General features: G+C 38.5%; 1 protein-coding gene across 3 annotated transcripts in view; it reads right to left on the reverse strand.

Moving 5' to 3' along the window:
* Positions 1–6095: 6095 nt before the first annotated feature.
* The window catches only part of LOC140142784 (transcriptional activator GLI3-like), a 72849-nt gene continuing 58969 nt past the window's right edge, over positions 6096–19975 (reverse strand). The window contains exons 5-12 of one of the 3 annotated variants that reach the window (XM_072164785.1): positions 18418–18728; positions 17395–17867; positions 16420–16692; positions 15355–15504; positions 11376–11540; positions 10226–10600; positions 9306–9654; positions 6096–8622 (exon numbers count right to left, since the gene is read on the reverse strand). In XM_072164785.1, coding sequence (XP_072020886.1) covers positions 6857–8622; positions 9306–9654; positions 10226–10600; positions 11376–11540; positions 15355–15504; positions 16420–16692; positions 17395–17867; positions 18418–18728 — 3862 coding nt within the window. In that variant the 3' untranslated portion in view covers positions 6096–6856. Of the gene's footprint in view, positions 8623–9305; positions 9655–10225; positions 10601–11375; positions 11541–15354; positions 15505–16419; positions 16693–17376; positions 17868–18417; positions 18729–19975 lie in introns of all 3 variants that reach the window. The other 2 variants (XM_072164783.1, XM_072164782.1) reach the window with 2 other exon arrangements.

A 19975-nucleotide genomic window follows, 5' to 3' on the forward strand; every position in this document is an offset into this window, starting at 1 on the left:
ACACCGTCTTGAGACAACATACTTTTGAGTGGTGATAAAGTGGACACTTTTGTACTTCCATTTATTTTCTTAATGCTCTGCGTGCTAGCCATTTAAGCTAGAACATAAAAAAGTACTCAAGTTTTGAGATCTTTTCTCAAAATATCAATTGCTATCTTAAGAATCACTGAACCAATATTAGGCTTGTTTGTACTCATTTTGATGCATTTTTCATGCTGATTCCAAACATGAACATTAGAATTTACATTTCTGAAATTTTGAATTTTTAAAACAAACTTTGAAACTTGGCGTCTGCAGACGACACCCACGTGGAGAGAGTTAACGTGTTGCTTTCTTTAAATGTTAAGCAATATAAAAAAATACTTGAAATGGCACACTGTCTTTAAGTCAACATACTTCTGAGTAGCGTTAAAGTTGAATCTTTCATAATCCATTATTTTCTTAACTTAAGGCACTCTTTCAAATTTGCATGGAATTATATAGATTCATCAAAATTCAGAATTTGGCACTGTAGAGATATGCGCATAATTTGCAAATAGCAAATGGGCTATTCCAGTTGAAACCCATACACCCCACAGTGACATCGCCCCGATATCTTCATAGTAGAAATCGCCATGGTAGGTTGAATCCACAGCCACACATGGCTATTTTATTCGGACCTTATGAGATGCATATTATTAGCGAAGTGACCTGACTAAGGCTATGACAATAGACGGGTAATTGATTTCTCGCTGTGTGAGCAAGCTTGTATACGACATTGCGGTCAATGGTTAATATACTGTCTCCACTTGAGTGAGTGCCGCTATAGCCTGCTGCGCGCGCTGTAGTCCATAGGCCTACAGGACCAACGCAATATAAAATTGAGAGTTTTGGTCAAATTTTGAGTTCAAAGCGCACAGCCAATTTTCAAAGCGCACGCTTAACGACTATAATATCTGTTCAACACGTATTTTCAAGTGTATGAGACCACATCTGGTTTCTTGAGAAAAATTCATTTACGGGAGATATTCATCATTTTCTAACCCCAGTATCCGAAGATTTTCGTCTGATATCAAAATCGTGCATAGCAATTCACATGTATCGATCCCGTGTATTCATTTTAATGTCTCTGCTGCACCAAATAATTATTAGCCAGGCGATGTTGGTGTGCACCCCCTATCAAAGACATTATCTTATCTTCCACACAGTGAGTGCGCATTTTCAGTGGGAGTTACCTGAATGGGCAACTCTATTTCAAATCTACACCCCCTGTGTTTAGTCAAGTTTAGTCAAATTTACTTTGAGGTCTGTTAAATGTCAACTTTTAATAATTTGCCATGAAATATGTATTATATCGCAAATTTCAAAAAATTAAAATTATTTTGATATCAGAAGGACATTTCTTGTATTTAGAATGCAATTTGCTGTGCTCTCATGGCCCACAAAAATACTGTGTAAAGGTAGGTGACCGAGCCCTTAAACGAACCATATTCAAATGTTTTTTATTTTCCCCTTTTGCTACTTAGAATACAAAAAAAAACATGAAAATAAATGTAATGCAACAAGTTCTACTTTTACGGTAATTTGAAATGAAAATAATATTAATAAGAAATATTATTCTGACATATGAAGAGCTTTGTTGCAAAACCCCTAACATCCACTTTTGACTTTTTGAGAAAAACAGCTTTTTTTAATTGTGCAAGTATTACTGGTTCGATTTGATTCAATTTGGGTTTGGATAAAGTGTTGATGAATAGAAACTAAAAGGATAGGTTTGGTACAATTTTGAAGCCTTCCTATTTATTTTATTATATCTTTTATATCGCGCCTTTTGTGGATGTAAGGGCTTTTGCAACAAAACAATTTTACCCCTTTTCTAGAAATCACCTTTGCAATCATATTTGAGCCCATTTGTTTGCACTACTTTATGTAACTTGACTAATGCTTTCAAAATCAAAAAGAAAAATTGATATATCTCATTTACTTGTTTAATTATGAATTTTTAATTAAATTCGGAAAATGGCATTTTTGAGTATTTCGAAGCTACACCTTTTGTTAATTAAAATGATTTTTTTTCAAAAATAGTGACCCCAAAACAGTTCCCTTTGGTTTTAGTAGGTAAAGAACATTCCATGCTACTAGTATACATAAAAAATTAAAACAAAACAATTCTATATTTATTTTATGTTCAGATTTCGAAATTCCCTAAGATTTCCCAAACGGAAATATACCATATCTCCGGAAGGGAAAGTGGTATGAAGGTCAAACAACCACCAAAATGTGTATTTTTATCCACACTATAATGTCATGTCAATAACTCAATTTCACCCAAAAGTGGATGTAAGGGGTTTTGAAACAAAGCTCTTCATATATGTACATGTTATAATACATACACTAAAACAAAATAAATCATCATGTCATACCAAAATAAGCACAGAGTTGAAATGTTAGAACAATAACATGTTAAAACAATTGAAATCATCCCCATTGTTACACCAAAGACCTTCAATAACGTAGTGCTGCCCTAATATGTGACCTGCTACCACGAAATGAGCGTTAAGTTGCAAGTTGGTAGTTTTGAGACATCCTGGCTGAGTGGATGTTTTTTGTTTGCCACACACTTGTACAAGCCCGTATGTCCTTTATGAATGGCCCATTATGCCCCCATACACAAAGGACATACAAACATACTATTGGCTTGAACATGTGAAACAACGAACACCAATGCAGCAGCCAGGACGTCTCAAAACTACCAACTTGCGACTTTACACTCATTTCGTGGTAGCAGGTCACATATGGTAAAAGTGTGTATCTTCTAGCCTAGTATCATTAGCATCTTACTTCATTTTGCTATGGTTAAGATCAACATTTCTATTTCGACTTATGTGGGAAAAATTTGTACATACAAAGAGATTAAAATAAGGTTACTGTCTTACGGTCTGTTCATGCTACGCCGCAAATGCTTTGTGGTGTGTTGCCAATATATTGATTACTTTTTGTCCCAAGTTAACGCAACTCGTCGCATTTCCGAGTTAAAATGTATTTAACTTTACTGCGATACCACAATGCAGTATTTGCAGTATGGTGCAGTGCGGCACCCCACCGCAAAGCAATTGGGGCGTAGTATGAACGGACCTTAAGGCCATAGGATGCTTGCACACACTTTGGCAAAAGAAAGTATCTTCCTCCCATTGCCTTTACATGTTTAATACATCCTGTTACTATATGAAAGTCATTGAGAAAGTTGACCAAACAGGAAGTAACTTGTTAGTGAAATAAATATATGATAAACCCTTTTAACATAATAAGGCTGACTGATAGGCAGGTATTCGGTGACATACATGTATGTCATGTATATATTACTGTAGCACACAGATAAAAATACTGTTCATTTGCAATAAGATTTTCTTTTATTAAGTAAAAATATTTGCATAATTACTAAAAATTTGCATATTTAGTAAAATATAAGAAATTTATTAGTGGATGGATGGATGGATAGAAATTTGCATAGAATAGAATAGAATGGACGGATGACAAAAGGTAGTAGTATGTATTCTCATTCTTAATATTATAATTCCTTTTACCATTAATCATGAGAATTTACTGAGATTCCACTATTTTTGGTGTTGCTCATGCAGGGGCAAATAGTGTACCATATTCAACAGAATAAGCGACATTTCAAAGAAATATTATGTTAAGAAAGAAAACCATCCATGATATACCTTTTGTCATGATATCCAAGATTACCAGCACACCAAGTTTGACTGAGAATACAAGAGCACACAGATAGATACACATAAAAGTTACGATGGGAAATTGAAAACAACGGCTAGTTTGAAATACAGAAATCAAAGTTCTTAATTTTCTCTTAAATATGCATCTTTGCCATGCATACATATTGGCTTTGCTTTTATCAGTAGTCACCAACAGACCCATAAAGACCATCACTCTTGACCCAATGCAGGCTGATAGTAAAATTGTTCACTTGATTGTTGGTATTGGCTTTCTTTTCCTTGCTCTTTATTTTCAAATATGTTTCTTACTTCTCTTTCCAGCATGCTTATATAGGCTAGCATGCTTATATAGGCTAGCATGCTTATATAGGCTAGCATGCTTATATAGGCTCTTTAGCCGGACTTGAGCATTTTGTTCGAGCCTGGTCCCATCGGGACCCAAGTTTGTCTTAGCATGGAGCGACCATTTAAACAAAGAAACAAACATGGGGAGGGTGAAAGAACAGTCAACCAAAGACCTGAGCCTTGGTGAGCATACATGCCAAGAGCACAAATATCGCTTATAAATGCCAAAATATTCTTATGATTTCAATTATAGTAGCCACTGTTAACAAGTTAATATTGAAAAGAAATATATTTTGTTAAATAAAATACAGAGAAGATAAAAACACACCAATTTTAGCACACTTTACCCTACACAAAGTAACTACATTCAGCCTATAGTTTTATAGAAAAGTTAAACTTAATAAAGTTTTCTTCATATTACAAAATTGTTATGAAAGATAAAACAATTATTCTTTGCATAGATTAAATTTACAAGAAATAAGTTGGAAGACAAAACTATTCATGTTAGTACCGTTGTTGGAAGACAATAAAATATAAACAATTTGTACACTGAAACTTTTCAGTGAATATGAAGGCACGATGATACTTGAATACATAATAACAATGGGCTGTTATATTTAAAATCCACACCCCTGTGGAAGATGACATTTCTCATTTCCATTTGAACAATAATAATCATTCCAGATGGAAAGTTATGCATATCTATTTATACATCCACCCACAATGGGCCATTCCAATTAAAATCCATACACCCTTACTGAAGACAACCAGGGAGGGTTACCTAAATGGATGACTCCATTTGAAATCTACACCCCTGTGTGGAAAATTATAGTCAGGTCTATAAAAGGTTCAATATCCAATAATTAGGCATTCCATACATGTCTTCCACAGGGGGTATGGATATCATGTGGTATAGACCAATTTGACACTTATTTGTGACTTTGTTGTAATAGCCATGAAAATGATTGGACAACCCGACATATGTAAATCAGAAAAGCTCTCTCATTAAAATTATTAACTTATACTTGCTGCCCTGGTAGCACCAAATTTTGTATGACCATTTGCACCCGCATTTGCACCATCTTTAAATCAACATGCTCTAGTTTAATATGGCAAAGTTCAAATTAAAATTATTCCGACATTACAGCCTCTGAAGTGCAAACTAAATTATGTAATTTTGAATACATGGTTGAAAAACCTAGGCTACGAAGCTGTGGACGGACTTGGCAATATGTAATTCACTGTTGTGTCAGCCCCAGATGACAGGCCTATATCAACACATTGGGCTTAAACTAGTTTCTTTAGCAATATAGGTTGATACAACTCGTCCAGCCTAAAAAAAAATTATTTGATTGGCATAACGTAAAAAAATTAGGATAGGTCGGTAGGCATTTCATTCATTTAAGGTTGGTCTGAACCCTGGAATTATGGAAATTTTAGGGCCTCATAACTTCTAAATTGTTGGTCTAAAGTATATAAAAGTATACATATTTAGAATGGCAAAGACTTGATAAGTTCATCTGTGAGGTCAAATTTGGGTTAAAATGCCATTTTTGGCCCAAAATCCCAAAAATATTTTTTTAAATTAATTTTTAAAAACTAGATCAAAATATCTAGGACCCGTTTTTTTCATTTTTTTTTAATTTCAACCAAAAATGGTCAAAATAAAAAAGCCAGATTTTGGCTCAAATTTCAAATATTTTTGGTGAAATTGGTCAAAATTCACAAAAATGAAAAAACGTGTCCTAGATATTTTGATCTAGTTTTTAAAAATTTTGGCCCAAGAATTTTTTTGTTACGGATGCACGAAAAAGAAATGGGCCAAAAACCGTTATTTTTGGGATTTTGGGCCAAAATGGCATTTTGGCCTAAATTTGACCTCACAGATGAACTTATCAAGTCTTTGCCATTCTAAATATGTATACTTTTATATACTTTAGACCAACAATTTAGAAGTTATGAGGCTTGAAAGTTTCCATAATTCCAGGGTTCAGACCAACCTTTAAAAAACCACTTTTAAGCTGTAAATTGCGCTTGATAAAGGCCTTTTATTTTAATTTTTTAATTTTAATTTTTTTTTTATTTGCAAAAAAGGAAGAAAAAAGTCTAAGGTCGGGCCAATCAAACAATTTTTTTTTGGCCTCAAGCGCAAGAAAGTTGTATGTGTAATGGCTGCCTCAAGTCAGATTTTTAAATTTTTTGTTAAATCCCATAAGCCTTTGCGAGTACACCTGAGAACTCATCATTTGATGTCACGAGTTTTCAGGTGTACTCACAAAGGCTTATGGGATTTACCGAAAAGGTGAATCCCAAAACTTGACAAATGTTTATCTCGTATGAGGCATTTGGTTTTCAAATTGTTCATCAGGTGATTCAAGTTGCTCCTAAAAGCAGCTCAAGAGTCACTAACCTCAGACTTGACACCTTTTACAGTGCTATTAATTTTAAATGACGAAAGGCAGCTATAGTATACAAATTCCTTGCACTGACATGATGAATTTTACACGACTAAATGAAACTTTGGCACAGCACTGTTTCTTAGCAGCATAAATCATTCAAAGTGCAAATTTGCTTTGTGCTACGGTCCAATAGTGTGTGCATGGTACGATGCTCGTCTAAATATATGCACATTACATAATTATATGGGTCATTCAAACCTCTGTTACAAATATTAATACAAAAACAATAATTCTTACGGTGGACCTGTGCAATGGGTGAATACAGCTGCCTAAATCCATCAATGGAGTCTTGACAATATGCTAATTTTGCTGATGCTTATTCATGAAGGATAGACCATTTTAAGCCATCATATTAAGATACCGATTTTCTTCGGACAAAGTGGTAAGCATAGAGGACATATCGCTGACGACCATATTGGATACATTGCTCATCGCTGACAAGCTCGGCTGTGGTGGCGGTGGCATTAGGATGGACGGGCTTATTGTATCCGGCACAAGCTGCTGAACATGGTCCATACCGTCCGTAGAAAGAGCCGCTAACCCGCTTGCCATGGGATCGTCACACTCCATACTCGCTGGGAATGATGGTCCGCCCGGGCCGTCCATAACCGTACTGCTCACTTGGTTGCAACCAGGCGACATTTCGATGCTCGTGGGATGCGACGACATCTGCATCATGTTGCAGTTTTGCGCATCCGAAATTTGTCCCGGAGAGCCGTGATTATAGTACTGTTGTTGCTGCTGATGATGAGGATGATTACTTCCGTACTGTTGTTGGTGTGGAGTCTGCTGTTGCTGTGTACCCATGAAATTACCAGGGTGGACAGCACCGCGTCTCTGTTGATAGCGATTAAAACCGCCATCAGTATTTTGCGTGGGATTGTTCGTCATCATATTCATGCCGCCAGACGACGTACTGTATTGACCCTGTTGTTGATGAGACATACCCTGCATATTTTGCTGTTGTGCATGTGCATACTGCTGTTGCATTATGGCGTGCTGCTGCTGCTGTTGTTGAACCATTTGCTGCTGCTGATAATGCTGTTGTTGCTGCTGACGCTGTTGAAACTGCTGTTGCTGCTGCTGTGGAGGTGAAAATGGTCCCATGTTACTCTCCTGCACTACCAAGTTAGCGCTTCTACCCATACCATAGTTCATTTGCGTATTTTGCATATTATTACCCATCATACCACTGTTTCCCATGTTATTATTACCCATCATGCCATTTCTGCTGTTCATCACATTATTTCTCTGCTGTTGCTGCTGTTGTTGCTGGGACGGTCCCTGATTCCACCTGCTCCCTTGGCTACCGTTCGAAGGAACATTGGAATAGTTGTGCATTTGTCCCATTTGCGGTGGCACCGGTTGTTTGTGACCTTGTTTCAGACTGTTCATGCTGTTCGGAACAGGTAGCGGGGCAGTGCGATTAATCTGTCCATGGCTGTGTTGCCGTGGCAGTGGCATCTGTTGATCATTGTTTGACCTCACAGGGTCACTAGCCCTCCTGTTCTCCACACCGGGCACCTCGTGCGGAAGAGGAGTGCGTCCGGGAAATTTAAACTTATTTACATTGTTACTACGTGATTTCTCACTGTGAGGTGGGGTTGGGGGTGGGACAGGAGATGGAACCTCCAAATCCCACGCATGTTTCTTTCCAGTCACCTCATCGTACTTCGCCCTCAGACGACGCTGATCTTCTATCGTCAGCCCAGGCAACCCTAACCCTGTCGGACCGTTCATGCTGCTCGCACTGGATTTCCGCGAAGATCCAGGCGAGATAGGGTCGTAGGGTGAATTGATCATCCCTTTGTGCGTAGAAAACTGAGACACTGACCCGGAAGTTCTTCTGGAGGACAACAACGAGCTGGCATCGCTCGATCTCCGACTGGACAACTGGCTGAAAGGATACGGAGATGCTTCCGAGGAGCGATGACTGCTGTAGTACGAACTGATGGTACTGTTGGTGCTACCTCTCCTATTGGCTGTTGGGTTAACCCCATTCAGAGGGGGCTGGCCGTGACCGAATGATTGACTACTGTCGCATCGAGGGTCTTCCTGGAGTCTCTGCATCATAGGATCTGTGCACTCACCCCTGCTTGCTGGCCCTGTAAAATGAATATATAATACAGAAATGTGACTAGAATATCTCTTTTAGACCTGAAACTTTTATTCAGATTTTTAGCTGATTTCCTCTTTTTTTATTCCTAAAATTTACACATTACTTGTTATTTTCAGCCCAATTTGAGCTTTTTAGTATGATTTTGAACTATTTTACTCTTTTTTAAATCATTTCCTCTTTTTCACAAATGGTCAGTTTTTAATGCCATAAAAAAGCTTCTGTTGGTATCCAAATAATTTACATCACTAACTTTTTTCCAATATTGAAATAGTAATTTCAACTTTCAAGATCTACTTAATCATCTTTCCTTCCTATATTTCAATACGTTTTATGATCAGGTGGACAAAACAAATTATACTAAAAATGAAATGCAACCCTAATTTTATATTTTAACCAGATCGATCGCTGAATAGGGTGCAACTCTACTAGTATTATTACAAGACTGCCCTAACCCAAGCCTAAACCTAAACTCTGTAAATGAGGACTGGACTCAAGCCTAGCAGGTTGCACCCTATTCGGTAATTGTACCTTTTAACCAAATTAACAGCCTCTAAGAACTATTTCGATTGGTTACAAAGAGGGCTATATCATACATTGAGCCAATCGGAGATATGGTAAGAATGACCATTAGATTGAAGGGGATGAAGTTTGAAGCTGATCTGCACTTACTTCTTGTAACAATGGGTGGCAGTTGCGGTAGTGCCGGAGCATTCTTGACCTTCTGCGCCAGACGATTGTTACCCGGAGTTCCCGGCCTCGTTCCCCGTTTACTAGGCTTCACCATCATCGGACTGGCGACCCTCCCAACCTGCGACTGCGATGTTACCACCATGGCTGGTCCCCTGCCTCTTCTGTGTGCAGATTCGGCTGGGCCCATGTTAGAGCTGACATGGTTATCCTGAATCTTGTCATCATCGATGGCGTTTAGGTCACTGAGGCTACCACCGTTGACGTTCATTTCTACCCCGCTGTCATTGTGCGGTGAGCTGCTGTAGTCCACCACCATCTGGTTATCCTGCTAAATAAATGAGATATATAGCGTATGGTTAAGTCACAACATCTAATTTGGTACCACTGTACTATCGGTGGCCCAATAGGTACCGATGGCTCTTATATCACCAGGGTATGACAAAAAGAGTCATTGGTACCTAAGCGGACAGACGCCGATTAGTACTTGGATTATTTTTCGACGAGGATGTGCGGCTCGAGCTTCCGAACCCTTACCCATTTCCAAGGATAATTTTACCGAAAATAGGGACCCATATCTAAGGATTTTCAGAAAATAAGGACCCATATCTAAGGATTTGAGCTTGTAAATAGTAAAAGCAATATGTTTTTCACACACAACACGGACAATTTTGAAGGGAGACGCATGTCAAAGGATTTTCTCTACAAAACATAGATCCATCTCTAAGGATTTTTTGTGGAAAACCTACCCATTGGAGCGACAGGTCCCAGTATGCCTTTACTATGCGAGTACCCCCCGGATCCTAACCCTACCACTAAACCCTAGCCCTACAATTCACAAAGAACAATAGAAAACAATTCTTAAACATGATAACAGAAAAGAAACAAATAAAGCCTCTTACCATATTACAAGAATTTCCTGTTGCTGGTGGCTCCGTTTTAGGAACTTCACTACTCTGCTGCTTAATAGCCTTCGGACTCACTGGATCCACAACCACTGGTTCTTTCTTGATGATATTATTATTGTTATTAACCCCATCGAGACCACCAAGTCCAGAGTTCGGATCCCCATTGCTGGGTGGATTCGAACCTGGCTCTGAACCGCCACCATTTCCCGATCCGTTTCCTGAGTTTGGTGGTGGTGGTTCACGTTTGTCGCCACGCTGCTTCTTGGTGATGTGTGCGTCTGGACCGTGGACTGTTTTGACATGTTTTCTGAGTGAGCTGGGGTCTGTGTAGCGCTTGGTACACCCTGGTATTTTGCACACATATGGTTTCTGTAAAGAAAAATTAAATTGATACATTACATCTAGGACTAGGGGTATATATACCTAAGTTTGGTTTGGTAGGGACATGACTCCAATAGTCTGCAAAATGATGCTCTCATCACATTCACTATATAGCTCAGCTTAAAGGCCCAAAATGAAAAACCTTGTTTCCTAGGGAAACAGGGCCAGACGGTAACATGAGTAAGTTTATTTCATCTTGAAGGCATGAATAGTCTTGCAATTATGGGCCAGCGTTCCTTTGGGCCATCCTATGTGCTGTGAATTAGTAAGACTTCAACTGGTATCTACTGGTCAGCTTATACTCTCATTTCCACATCTGTTGTTTTATTCTGTGGCTTTAACCCTAAAGGCTAAAAATCTTACATATTCTTACAGCACAAAGCTAATTCATCCCATTTGAGGTGATGACGCAATCACCCCAAGTCATATATACACATGGTTTTGTTGGTTGGGCCAGCAAAATATCTATGGCTACAGGTTGCCTATCAAGTGCTTGGCAACTGAGAGGTCTGGAGTTTGAATCCTGACGGAAACAAATGACTTCTTTTTTCATCTTCTCTGTCTATACCTTCCCTCTCTCCATTCTATTTGTCAAAAAGCACAATGATACAAAATGTATTTGGAAACATTAATTTTAACAATTAACATTAAATCATTTTGATTGGTTACTCGGATGATTACATCATGTGATTAACCAATCAGGAGCTCTGTATGAAAGGCTGTAATGCCCATGGGGTTAAGGAATGGCATATATAATACTTACTGCATTGGAATGTGTTCTGTTTTGATGCTTGGCTCTATCCGATGCATTGGAGAAAGCTTTAGTACAGCCCTGGAATTCACAGACGTAGGGTCTCTCACCGGTATGGGACCTGAGATGAGTTTTGAGGTTTTCTAACCTTGAGTACGCTTTGGTGCAACCTTCAAACTGTGAAATAAAAACGGGAAAGGCATTATTGAGTAAAACTCTGGAATTAGGCAAAGTAAAATAAAAAACATGCATATTATCTGGACTTTCTCAAAATTTGGTGAGGGAGGTCTTTATTATTTGTACATTTGTTACAAATTTACTATTCATTTCTGTATAAAATTGCAATTGTAAAGGCTTTGCAAACACATCATAAAAATGAGGACGTCACTAATATTTTTGTTATTTCCCCAAAGCCCTACCCCTAGCTTGAAGAAATTGTTTGCAATATGTTTAATGATAACCAAGAACTTCTTAACATGTCTTTTCATTACAACAATTTTAGAAAGCAAGTAAGGGAGCAAATAAGAAAATTAACGAAATATTTGAAAATCTGAAGGCAGGGACGATATACTTGTTATTTATTTTACTTGGCCTTAGTAGATAGAAGTTCTCTTGCCAATATTGGATCTCGAACTGTATCACTTATAAGATCACTGCAGCGAGAACTAACAGGATAAGCAATTTTTCTTGCTTAGTTGTTCCCCACATCCAGTAACAGCTACATGTAGGGCCGCCAAGAACCATTATGGGCCTGGGGTATGAACACATGTGGCCCTCTTTGCTGACTAAAATGGTTAATTGTTGACCCTAATTTTTTTGACAGGATGCTTGAGATTAAGTCTTTATTTTCTTTGCTTTTACACGCCCATAAGATATTTATCTTTATTTTTAAAGGCCCCCTAAAATCCAAAGCCCAATTATACCCCCTGCATAATGTACCCCTTACTCCCCCTCCCTTTGTTGGCGGTTCTATCCAGTTGGTATACTTCCCGATACTTGCCTTAAAACTTTCATCCATAACTTAATTGTCATCCATAAATTTGGATGTGTAGCATACAAACTTTTTGCTGTTAAATGTACTTTCTCACTTTCCTAAATCCAATTAGCCTACTTTAATAACCTCATCATTCACTAGCAGACAACTCAATATTTCAACACTCATCATATCCCTCAAAAACAAACATAAATTTTACAACATTTTGTCCGTTTGCATATAATTATGTTGTATGAGCCCCAGATGCTGATGAGAGTTCAGCATTTTGATCACACTAGATTTAGATTCCTACATTTCTGGATTATGTCAGATATAATCATATAACATTAGTTGATATTAAAATATCATGTACAGTGTTCGAATTTAGGAAAAATAAATGGTTGTCCCACGGACAACCAGATTACAATTTCTGGTTGTTGGTCTAAGTTTTTGGTTGTCTGTAGGCCTACAAATGTGACTTTTGGCTAGATTTATGGTTGTCCGGCGGACAACCGAATCAGTATTTTTGGTTGTCCGGCAGGGTGTTCTTTAAGCATTTTGCTGAAGGGGTATTTTCTAATTTTTTTGACACTTTCAATTGTGAATTTTTCCTCTGAAGGAGTCAAAAATATTGCTCAAGGGGTATTTTTATAATATTATTTTTGAAGACATTTTTAACAATTGTGTGTTTTTGGAGCCATAGGCGTAGATCCGGATTGGGGTGGTGGGGGGGGGATCTCCCCCAATATTTTGCCAGGGGGATGGTCTATACAATCATCCACCAATGTTGATGCCTGTATGTGGGTTTCTGACCAAATTAACCTCATTTAACCTCATATTTGGCCATTTTAGCCCCAAAAGTGCACATTTTTGCGCGCTTCTCGCGAATTTATTGCACTTTTGCACCATATTTCAACAGTTAAGCTTCAAAATGGCAAAATTTGTTGTACCATAAACTTATTCTTTCTCCAAAAGGTGCTGGATTCACTATACTTCAAGACACACCCTCCCCCCCCCCCCACCCGAAAGTCAAAAGAAATCTACGCCACTGTTTGGAGCAGTGGCGGATCTAGAGCAGTCAGAAGGGGGTGGGGGCAATTTTAGAAGAAAATAATAATATTTAAAGATGCCCCCTGAGAAGTAAGAAACTTTTGCAAAATGAAGACCTAATTGAAGCAATTTGGTGGATCATTTTGGCAATATTAATGTGTAAAATTTTAGTTTAAAAAAGCCGAACATTTGTGAAATGAGCAGTCCATGGAGTCTTTCGTGGACGGCCTATAAATTGTGTTAAAAATAAATTGACAAATGTCGAAAGCAGAAGTGAAAGTGGCCATTTGTTTATCAACTTCGCAGGGTGATGTTCCCCCCTTAGAACTTGGAAAATTTTGCAAAATGAAGACCTAATTGAAGCGATTTGGTGGACCATTTTGGCACTATTACTGTGTAAAATTTAAATTTGAACAGCTGAAAAGCTGAAAATTGTGAAATGCCGGTCCATAAAGCCTTTCGTTGTCCTATATATCTGGAGTATAGGTCCTAAATGCCAAAAGCCGAGAATAAATACACAATATCAGGTGTTTCTCTATTCAATTCTTGCAATATCTGAACGCGACGTTTTCAAGATTTTGTACGCATTGGACTTTGGAACTAGGGATTTGAAGGAGTCAGAAAAGTGCCTGAACGCGTAAATACGCGTGTTTTGTGCGTTAAAGAAAACCCTGTTGTCCGGCGACTTTTTTAGTTGTCCCGGGCAACCGGACAACCAAAATTTCGAACGCTGATCATGTAGTATTACATTTTGAGAATGATATGACAATAACAATTTATACAGCCCAGTTGTCAAAACTAGGCCTTATTAATACCTCACAAAAAGTAATTACCCCCCCCCCCTTTATTACGCTAAAATTACTAAAAATCTATGCATCACTGAAATATCAAAAAGTAATTCATTTCAGTTCTGCAAATTTTGATACCTCATTTGTCTGGATAGCTCAAAATTTGTAGTTAGGGTGAGTGACTCCTTGAATGAAAGGAGATATAGATGCACAAGTTGCACTAAAAAGCTACTCAAGTCAGTGTACCATTACATGACCGGTCAAGGATGACCCGCAGTGACCAGTGACAACCAGATACTCTAGCAATAATACCCATTTTCAATGGGTTTAGTGCAAATTTTGAATATGCATCTTTTTCATTCACAAGGTCAGCCGCCAATAATGCCATAGCAATAAAGTTTTGGCTATTAAGACACATGAGGCATCAAAATTTGCCAAACAGAACTGGTTTTCTTTTTGCTATTTCAGTTTTAAAATTTAATGAATCAATTATCGCGTAATAATGAAGGGGGTAATTACTTCATGTGATGTATGTATGTTGACAACATTGTTTCCTAGAGGCATGTTATTGAGTATTCATCATGCAAATTTATCATGGATATATATAGGACAATAGCTTAATTATTTTATACTTTAGTCACTGCTGCAGGAACTGGGACACTCCTGGGGACCGTTCACAAACACTTGTAATGGGGGGGTCTGATGCAAAAAAGGGGACCCTGAAAATGTTTATCCCTCTGATAAGAGGGGGGCTTTAAAAATCACCTTAATTCTTCTCGTAGGACATGAGTTTACACTATTAACTATGGGGTTCATGTATCTTTTTCATGGCCAAAAGGGACGGGGGGAGCCTGAAAATAATTTCAGGCCCGAAGGGGGGGGGGGGTAACATCAGGCCCCCTGTAATAAGAGTTTGTGAACAGTCCTCTAAGTCTTATAAAACGAAACGTTTTTAACGTCATCTTTGTGTGACTACTACTTCTGTATGTTTGTTTGCACCCCACCCCCCATCCTGCCCCATAGGCTATACATGCTCAAATGGACATACTGTGTTTTAAACGGCCTCTCTTCTCAAACACAATTTGCCCATCAGCATATAAACTCCTTTGTATTAAAACCAATTGGTCAGGCAATGAAGACTGTATCCGGTGGTGACCAGACCTGTAAGAATTCTACTTACTGTACACTTATGTGGTTTTTCCCCTGTATGTCGTCTCATATGAACTACCAACATGTACTGTGCTTTAAAGGGCTTCTCTTCTCGAATACAATCTGCCCACCTGCATATGAACTCCTTACGTTCATTGTGAATGTGATCGTTGTTGATGTGCTGCAAGAAAAGTATACAAACATTATGTAAGTCAGTATCAATAGCAGCTTGCCTATCATAATTAATTGAAGCCCGAAATAAAAAATATTAGTTTGCATCCGATGATCAACTCCCCACAGACTGTGATTGTTTATTTTAGGGAATAATGGTTGACCAATCTGGTGCCTTCATCAGAGAAAATGAATTGCAGGAAATGGCGAGAAATGATGGTACTTGTGCAAGGAAAAGGCAACTTTTCTATCCATGGTAGACAAAGAAAGTTTCCCATTACTAACACCTAACCTTTGCATGCTGAAGGTGCAAAACTAACCATAGGGCATGCTTTTTTTACCACTGCATTCAGAAATTTCAATTATCACAAATCATAAACAAATTGTATCTGAGTTTGATTCACACACGTCATCAGCATGATCAGACACAAACTAGTATTGTTTCTGACTCCGATTACAACAGGCCTTGCTGTTTAAGGCGAGCGATCGCTCTCACTCGCCCAAACCACTAAATATTGCTCGCTGTGAATTGCCCAAAAATGAATCCAATATCAATTTACATTCAAGTTTCAGCAGTTCAATGTATTCGATCTATCGTAGTAAGTTAGCCTTAATCCCTGGATACGAAAGAGAGGGTGTGAACAATGTGTAATTGTTTTATATTAGTATGAATGATCTTTCTGACCTAGCGAGTGATTCGATTATAATGTAGAGTGATTCAACCACTTGCCTAGCATCGTGCTAGCGAGTGATCGACTACTCGCCTTTAAAATCTAGACGGCAAGGCCTGTTACAATGTTTTATGTTGTGAAACTGTACTGTTTTTACTTGCATATAGCCATTATAAAAAGAATCCAAAAAATGCAAAATCTGGGATGGTCGGGCCATAAAACTAGGGTTTTATTTCTTCGCCAAAATCACTTACATGAACCAGCTGCTCCAAAGTATCAAACTTTTTATTACAGTCTGTCCACTCACAGTCCGTAACCACAGGAACCTCTTCTTCATGCATATCCTTGCCCCCATCAACTTCTACCTTCACAGTTTGACCAACTGCCCCAACTGTAGTGCCCCTTGTCAAAGGATCCACGTTGGACGTCGATGTGACGTTGTTAGCGTTTTTGTACGCTTCTCTTTGCTTTCTTTCTATCTCTACAGTACTGGTGACTTGGTTATTGTTGGTTTCAATTGGGTGTTGCTGAAATGAGAATAGTGTGGCAATTTTAGAATTTTTATTCCCACAACTGATGCATATTTATTGAGTTTATCATCTTTATCATTTTTAGAGGTGTTTTTTAAACATCAATACAGACCTGCCAACCTACCAAAGTCAGAAAGAGGGACATTGAGGCCAAAACCTTGAACATGTATGCAAACCAGGTACAGACGAATTCAAACACTTGAGGTGTGCAATACTTTCAGAATTCAGGGAAGGTTTTGCAGGTCTAAATTTATCACAATAGACTAAAGAGAATGCTATAGCAAAATATTTAAGTAAAATTTCCATCATTTTCTGCTGTTCTTACATTTATATTTGCCATCACTGAATTTTTCAGAAAAATGAGGGACAATCCCTCAAAATGAGGGACAGTTGGCAGGTCTGTCAATATGATTTGATTAAATCATTCTGAATTTTACAATATTCTAATCACATTTTTCTAATTCAAAATATTTTATAAATCAGGTTGCCCTAATTAATGGGCTATTCTGGTTGAAATCCATACACCCCCTGTTGAAGATATGACCTTAATCTGCCACACACGGAGTGTAGATTTCAAATTCCTGGTAACTCAATTTGAAACTTGCACTCCCTGTGTACAATATTAAGGTCATGTCTTCCATATGGGGTGTATGGATTTCAACTGGAATAGCCCATTTTTACCACGTATGGATTCCATACCCTAGTACTATCAGGGTGTTGTCCCCCCGGAGGCTTTTGCCCCTCTACAGCTGCTTGATGTATCCCTGGTGGTTTATCGCCATGATGATGAGCCCTTGCTAGCAGTGTTGCCATGGCAGGGCTAGCGTGAAGTTGATGCGGAGATTGCTGACCAGCACCAGGCGGATAGAACGGGCTCGCCACGGAGCCACCCCGTTTCAAAATATGTTGCTGTAACTGCTGTAGATGCGCTATGGGAGTAACGGATGGATGCCAACCAAATGTCGGACTGCTTGCTGCAGCTCCGGCCGATAAGTGACCGTAAGAGCCACTTGCTGTTGAGGAACTACGGGAGTTGTTTATGTACGCTACGAGTGAGTTTGGCGATGTGCGAATCATTGAATTGATGTCTATGGCTTCATTGGATAGTGGTGATATGGAGAGCGCCCTCTTGCGGCTTAGTCGTCGGGCCATAGCGGATGGTGATCTTGTGCCTGGGAACAAAGCAAAGTAGAGGAAAATGCAATTAATCAACAAATGATCAATTTATTTTTAGAAGTCCTATCTAGAGAGAGGTCAAGAAATGTGTCTATATCTGAAAATACCCTCTAATTTTGCGAAATTTTCAAAGTTGCCCTGTGCAGTGTGCATCTTTCATTTTAGCCGAAAAATACCCATGTTTTGGGCCAAAATAGGGTACAAAAATTCCAAAATTTGGGCTAATAAAGTCTAAAATCAAAATTTTTGGCGTGTTACGCACGCATATGTCCTAGTTAAATCTAAGAACTTGCCCACTTGAGTGCACAAGCCTTCTTCACAGTGCGTTTGGGGGCCTCCAAATTTTGGCCTGGCCCAGGGTCCCCAAAAAGGTAAATCTGGCCCTAAAAATACCTCAATTGCAAGATCTGGATGAGCTCTGTTAATTGGAAGTATTTTTGTCACTATCGATCCATGTTGCACTGAATAGCAAATAAGTACAGGGAAGAAATGCATTATGGGAAGTGTACACTATTTTCACTGGTAACTAATAATTATACTTCATACCTTCAACTGCTGCCATATCTACCCCATGATGCTCCACTCCACCACCATGTGACATCATATCAGCCAATCCTGGGTGAGGATGAAACCCTGGGGGAGTTATGTGATGCATGTATGCAGGATGGGTAGCCAGACCATCTGCTGCTACACCCGGACTCAGTCCCCTTGCGTGTGATATCATCGACAGTGCAGGGCTGCCATGGAATTGATCCACGTAGGGGTGGGGATAGTATGCATACCCAGGGGAGATGCGCTGGGGCGTCAGGGAAATCACAGAGACATCGGACAACACTGGACTGACTCCAGGACTGTGTCTGTAATAGAGAGAAATAAAGAAAATATTTACATTATTATTATTATCATTATTATTAGGTGTCTTGTGTACTTCGATGTAATGTGATATTTTAAGGTAGTGTGGTGCACCCAGCAAACTTAAAAACTTTCTTAAAACATTACAAACAACACATTTTGGTTTTATTTAAAATATTACAAAAGATACAAAAAATGTTGGGTTCTATCAAGTCATCTATATGATAAAGCAATTAATACAACAACATTTTAAAAATGTTGTAAAATGTTACCTTTGAGCAAACATTTTTGCAACATTTTTTGTCAACACCTATATGTTAGCATCAAGTTTCAAATCTGTTTATGTTAGGCTAAAAACAAAGCTGTCTCAAAGCCCATGGCAGTTTCAAAAGTGTGAATTTGTTTGTTTTTAACTTTGTTTGGTAACATAGACCCTGTTCACATTAGAAAATTTCTTCATTCAACGAAGATAAGTTAATCTTAATTAACTAATTAAGCATGCGTACACATTACGCTGAACGAAGAACGAACGAAGACATTGCACTGTACACATTGCATGCAAATTAACGAAGCTTCGAACGAAGCTATTAACGCTCGCCTATTATTAAAGCCGGCGAAGGTCACTTGTCACATGATCAATTTCCTTCGTCGAACGAAGCGAGCGTACACATTACAAAATTAGCTTCGTCGAACGAAGTATTCCTTCGTCGAAACAACCTTTTTAGCTTCGTTGAACGAAGCAATTTTAATCTTCGTCGAAGGAAGAAAAGTGCGCATTACATTAGGAAAAAACATTTTTAATCTTCGTTCGAGGTTCTTCGAAAGAAGAAAATTTTCTAATGTGAACAGGGTCATTGGTACCACTTCACTTTAAGCTTGTCGGCAAATCAGTTTAGCATCAAAACAATGATGCATTGTGTAATCTATTGCCGGGCCTCTCCATGTTTCAACAACTCTTCCCATACCTTTGTACAGGAGCCAATCATTGTTAATCAGTAATGAATCCACACTTTCCCTGAGTGCATACGCGAACGCAAGTTAACCTGTATTAATCATGCCTAAAACTTTGCATGCATAAACATACTAATACTCTGTTGCATTTTTGGAGGGAGCAGCTAAACATTGACGCTTTATTCTTTAGTTTTATTGCTGCAATATCAACAGAGATATCACTTTTCTTCTTGCAAAGTTGAGTGGCAATGACTAACAGATGAAATAATCATGTGAATTACACAAACTTTAGCTTGTTTTC

This window comes from Amphiura filiformis, chromosome 20 (genome assembly GCF_039555335.1).
Source record: "Amphiura filiformis chromosome 20, Afil_fr2py, whole genome shotgun sequence".
Classification (NCBI taxonomy): Eukaryota; Metazoa; Echinodermata; class Ophiuroidea; order Amphilepidida; family Amphiuridae; genus Amphiura; species Amphiura filiformis.